At 34.1% G+C, this 6,000-nt stretch overlaps 1 protein-coding gene across 1 annotated transcript in view; it reads left to right on the top strand.

Moving 5' to 3' along the window:
* The window catches only part of ISOC1 (isochorismatase domain containing 1), a 51,417-nt gene that overhangs the window by 20,896 nt on the left and 24,521 nt on the right, over positions 1–6,000 (top strand). The window contains exons 2-4 of the mRNA XM_069085183.1: positions 4,710–4,829; positions 4,932–5,135; positions 5,337–5,453. Of these exons, the coding sequence (XP_068941284.1) occupies positions 4,710–4,829; positions 4,932–5,135; positions 5,337–5,453 (441 nt within the window). The remainder of the gene's footprint in view (positions 1–4,709; positions 4,830–4,931; positions 5,136–5,336; positions 5,454–6,000) is intronic.

Genomic DNA, 6,000 nt, shown 5'->3' with positions numbered 1-6,000 from the left:
ATATATATATATATATATATATATATATATATATATATATATATATACACACACACACACACACACAAAGAATAAAATAATACTTGTAAGAATCTTAAATACTAGTATCATTCAGTAATAATCAGAGATCTAACATCTAACTTATTCTATTCAGTTTCTTTTTACTTGTTTATCTTTTTGTTAGATTTGTCTCAGTCTGAAAGGCGTACATTGAGTGTCCCCACCATCATAGTTTGATATTTTTCTCTGAAATTTGATTAACTTTTGATTAATTTTCCAATTAAGTATTTAGGTGCTATGAAATTTAGTATAGATATTTGTTAAGTATTGATATTCTCTTCTATTGTGCCTTTAACATAGTTTCTTTGCTTATCTCTTTATCTACTCTTTTTTTACTTTGTATTGTCTGAAATCATAATTGCTCCCTCTGGTTTTTTGGGTTGATCTTAAGCATAATTGATTTTACTCCAGTTCCTTTTTAAATTTTATGTGAACCTCTATGTTTCAAGTATGTTTCCTGTATATAACATATATCATTCTGCCTTCTAATCCATTTCCTGTCCTTTTCCATTTTATGAGTTCATCTCATTCACTTTCACAGTAATGATTGTTAATTGGGTATTTCTCTCCATCTAGTTCTCTTGTACTTTTTCCTCTTTGCTTCCACCCTGACCCCTACTCCCTTTTTCACAAGACAGTATTGAAAGAGAATAGTTTGTTTAATATTAGTGATTTCTAATTGAAGCTATTTGTTTTATCTTATTGCCTCTTTTCTTTTCCCCTTGCCATTATCCCACCTCAGGTTTTCACTATTTCTTTCCTTTATATCCCCCTTTCACTCTACTATATGACATGAGAGTTTGTTTTGCTTATGACAGTTCCTTGTAGAGTGTGTGTGTGTGTGTGTGTGTGTGTATGTGTGTGTGCCTTCCTTTTTCTGCTTCAGACAGAAGGGTGGTCCTCCCACACCTTCCTCCATGCTTGTATACTCTTTATCTCATGAACTCCCAGAACAGGTGATAGAAATATTCCATTTGATTCCTCCTACTTTCTTCCTCAGTATTTTCCCCTTAATCTTTTTCTTCATCTCCTGAGACTATCAAAAGTGAACAAAACCACTCCCAGGCCTTTTGTTATCTGATTTAACTTTCTCTATGATGTAAAGTATCTGAAGGGACTCTTGTTTCTTTTCCCCCTTTAGAACTTAAACACTTAATCATTGTGTAGTCCCATAAATTCTCTTGATTCATATATTTTTCAAGTTTCTACTGCATTTTGACCTTTTCATCAGGGATGCTTGGAAACCTTTTCTTTCATTCTTTTTTTCCTGTAAACTCCCCCAACACACTCAGTTTTGCTGAACAGGTTATTCTTGGTTATAAGTCTTTATTTTATTTTATTTATTTATTTGTTTTTGCTTTTTGGAATATGATATTCCAAACTCTTTTCTTTACAGTGGCAACTGCCAAGTCCTGTATGATACTTACTGTGGTTCCCTGGTACTTGATCTTTTTGTTTTTGGCCACCTGCATTTTTTTTTTTAACTCTGGATTTTGGCTATAATATACCTAGGAATTTTCATCTTGAAATTTCTTTCATCAAGTGATTTGGTGAATTCTTTATATTTTTTACTTTCTGTAAGACTGAGAGAAGTTCAAGAAGTAAAGAGAGAAGAGTCCAAGTATAGATTCTCTCTCTCTCTCTCTTTCTCTCTCTCCCTCTCTCTCTCTCTCTCTCTCTTTCTCCCCCCTCTCCCCCCCCTCTCTCTTTCTCCTTCTTCCCCCCTTCCCCACCCCTTTTTGATTTTAAGACAAGACAAGGCAAGGCAAGAGGCAATTATTAGATGTTTACTATATGTCAGACTTTGTGCTAAATGCCAGTGATAAAAAAACAGGCAAAAAAAAAAAAAAGACAATCGCTGCACTTAAGGAGCTTACATTCTAATGGGGGGAATATAACACACAGAAGGGACCAGAAAAGCATAGGTGTATATGTGTGAAGAAATAAAGGTACACATGTAGGGGCATGGTGTTGAAAATTAGTAGCACAGCCAGAAAGGAAATGAAGGTTTCCTGGCCTGAGTCTCTCTTAAAAACAGAGGCCCTGGGAAGAGGAAGCTTCATTGGTGCATGGGTATTTCTGAGTTAGGAAGCTCCAGGCAGAGAGGGAGGTTCCAGGTGACATAGAACCATGGTGTTGAAGTAGGGAAAATCAGGAGTACAAATGCCAAGGGAGTCAACATTTTAATATTATTGCCTCATGGACAATGAGAAATGTCAATGTTTGTACAATTCTCTTGTTTCAGTAAATGACTAATGTCTCTGTTTATGCCATTATAATTTTCATTAATTTCATTCCCTATATATCTTATCCATTTCGTATCTTTTCTTTCATTTCTTCCTGGTACTATTGTAGTCTTTGTTGGAAGGACCTTCATTTCTCTGAGAACTTGGGCTAGTGAAGTGAGTACCCAGGCTTGTCTTTATTTAGAGGTTCTGCAAGATTCTGACATTCTTTTTATGCAATTTTAGAGTTCATACAAAAGCTTACTGGAGTTTCCCCTTGCTTTTCTTTATCTAATTTTATTATCTAATTTTCTTTTCTTTGTCTAATTGTTCCTTCCATGGCATTTTTAGAACTTTACTGAGTTGTTTGTGAATGTTTGAAGTTCCTTCACATACCTACAATTTTCCTACAGTTAATCCTATTGTCTTTCACATTAAGTATTGTCTAGCCTACCTCTATCTTCCCCTCCCCTGTACTGTGTACTTGATTAAAAAAAAAATACAAGTGTGGCCTTTTTACATTTGCAGCCATTTAATTTTAACCAATTTTACTTGGTTTTTATATTAAATCTAGGATTCTATTCATTCATGTATCATATATCTCTTGAGTGTCCTATATATACAAAGAATAAAGATTATTATGGTATTGCCTGTACCCTTTAAGTTTTGGGGTTGGTTTTTTTTTTTTGCTTGGGTTAAGTGACTTGCCCAAGGTCACACAACTAGTTTTTTTTTTGTGTTAAGTGTCTGAGGCTGAATTTGAACTCAGGTCCTCCTGACTCCAGGGTTGGTCGGTGCTGTATTCACTGTGCCACCTAGCCACCCCACCCTTTAAGTTTTTAATAAATAGCATTATTACCACAAACAGGACAAATAAATTCCATGTTACATTCTAATTAGAGGATAAAGTTGGAAAAAAAATTTGTGGGGAAACAGGATAATTAAGAAAGTTTTGTGGAATATATGTCTGAGGGGTTTATTGACTTGCTTTATAGAGATATTGTGAAGAAAGTACTCTATAAACTTCAGTGTAAATTAATATGTGTTGTTATTCAAGGTAATTGTAAAAGTTGTATTCACCACTCAATCTTAATCCTTGAGATAACCCTGCAATTCAAAAACTTGGTATTTATCAAAGTAACTTCCTGGTCACCTAGGTGGCACAGTGCCAGATCTGAGTTCAGATTTGGCCTCTGGTACTTGCTAGCTATGTCACCCTGGGCAAGTCATTATTAATCTTATTTGTCTCACTTTCCTCTTGTGTAAAATGAGCTAGTATCTTTACCAAGAAAACCCCAAATGGGTTTACAGAGAATCTGATGTGACTGAAAACAAATAAATAAGAACACACCCTCCTTAAAGGCTCAATTGACCGGAGCTCTTCTAGTTTCCTTTAGTGGAATCTGTTGTTAAATGTGACAGTATCAAATAAAGCAGTGTAATTTTTTTTTAAATCTTTATTCATTGGATTTCTACATTGTCCTAATAAATATTTAAGAACAGAGATAATGCTTTAGACTTTATCTAGTGGTGTGTTACAAGTCATTTATCAATAGTAAGATGTTTCTTTCAAAAGTGAAGCACCATTGATTAAAAACCTATATTTCTCCCATTTTTGCTATCTTCCTAAAAGTTGCATTTTTAAGAAAATCTTTGTTCGCCCTCATTAAAGAAGGAAAACTCAGGTAGAGAAAATTAAAAGAAGTTTATTTAAAAACACTAAGGTGAAAACACATTGATGGGATGGCCACAAGGGCCAAAGAGGGCCACAAACTGCCAGCTACTTTTTAAAGACAGTTTTTCTAATACAGGAAAGATAAATTCTGATAGGTACAGGTCTTTTAAAAGGGGATGGTCTAGTGTTATCTCAGAGACAAGTTTACTATCTAGGAAGATGCGTATTTCTAAAAAATGATGGACCATTGGGCCATCTCCTTCTGCATTGCCACATCATGGTGAAATTAGACTAGAGGTCAGGGGAATGGGAAGAAAATTGCCTTGTGCTGATTCTCTGGTAGGGAATGGGATCAAAGTTCATTGCTGAAGACTGACTGACACCTCTCCAAACAGACTGATTAATGCTAGATGCTGACTATCGGGTACAGACCAGAAGGCAAACCAGACTGAAAACAATGGGGTCACTTAGGGCACAAATTTCAATATTAAAAAAGTTTCTAGTTTTTATAATTGCGCTTTGTGTGTTCATTAGCAAAACATTTTTCTGGTTTTCTTTCACTTTTCTAAACACTTCTTGCTCTGTCACAGTTCATTTCAAATGGCCAGTTTTCTGTTTTTGTATTTCATTTTTAATTCACCTCATCACCTACTTTAAGTTTTAAACTTTAAAAATTTGTTAATGAATATATTTCAGAATTAAGATTCAAAAATGAACTGCTAATTTTTTCTTCTCTTTTCTTTTTCCAGCTCACCACACTGGGAAATCTTACACCTTCAAGCACTGTATTTTTTTGTTGTGATATGCAAGAAAGATTCAGACCAGCTATCAAGTATTTTGGTGATATCATTAGTGTAGGACAAAGATTGGTAGGTTTAAAAAATAATTTGTGTTATGTATTAAATTTCTATTCTGTTTAGATGAGGCATAATATGTCTTTTTGGGAAAATAATTTATTTTTTTTTTTGCAGCTACAAGGGGCACGGATTTTAGGAATTCCAGTTATTGTAACAGAACAGTACCCCAAAGGTCTTGGCAGTACTGTACAAGAAATTGATTTAACAGGTGTTAAACTGGTACTTCCGAAGACTAAATTTTCAATGGTAATACCAGAAGTAGAAGCAGCATTAGCAGAAATTCCTGGAGTCCGTAGTGTTGTCTTGTTTGGAGTAGAAGTAGGTATTTTTCATATTAAATGTTATTGTATTAATTTATATTTATCTTTTAAAATGTGATCTTGACAAATAGAGGTTCGAGTTTGTATTTATTAAACCTATTTATGTTCAGTTTTTTACTAATTTTAAGAATTGAGGGGTATCAAAACAACTTATGTTGTGTTTTATTGTTCTGTTATATTCTCAACACTTTTCTATTAGACTCACGTGTGCATTCAGCAAACAGCTCTGGAACTGGTTGGCCGAGGTGTTGAAGTTCACATTGTAGCTGATGCCACTTCATCAAGAAGCATGATGGACAGGATGTTTGCTCTTGAGGTAACATGACCTCTTTAATATCTCTACTTAATTGATATATCTCTTGTAGTATATCCTATCAAATTTTCCAGGTAAACCTGCATTTGAAACAATGTTTAACAGCCTGATAACAGCTCTGTATTATTATATTTGAATTCAGAATTGTTGAGAAGGTAGACATTTATGTGAATTAATTCAGGGCTTCACCACTAGGCACAATGTAATCATATTTAATAAATGATTGCTGATATCCTAAAGAACTAACTGACCTCACGATTTTACAACCATAGTTCTAACTTGAATATCCTATGCCATAGTCTTCAGGTTTGTTGAAACCAGAAGCTGGTATAGTTTCATCCAAGTATATACTCTTAATGGAGTGCATTAGGAATGTAAAGTACCTGTGCTCTTTTCAGATGTTTTCTCTAAACTGTATCCCTTTGACATCTGGGAATTAAATATAGTTCTTCAGTCTTTGGTCAGACTAAATATGACCACAAAATTAAAAGAAATTATTAAATAAAAAGGAAAGTTATGATAAAGCAACTTTTGGAAAAGATGATTCTCT

Source organism: Petaurus breviceps, unplaced genomic scaffold, assembly GCF_028583685.1.
Source record: "Petaurus breviceps papuanus isolate PSGF00001 unplaced genomic scaffold, PetGlider_PUasm1.0 175, whole genome shotgun sequence".
Taxonomy (NCBI): Eukaryota; Metazoa; Chordata; class Mammalia; order Diprotodontia; family Petauridae; genus Petaurus; species Petaurus breviceps.
This window is presented reverse-complemented; position numbering and strand designations above follow the sequence as displayed.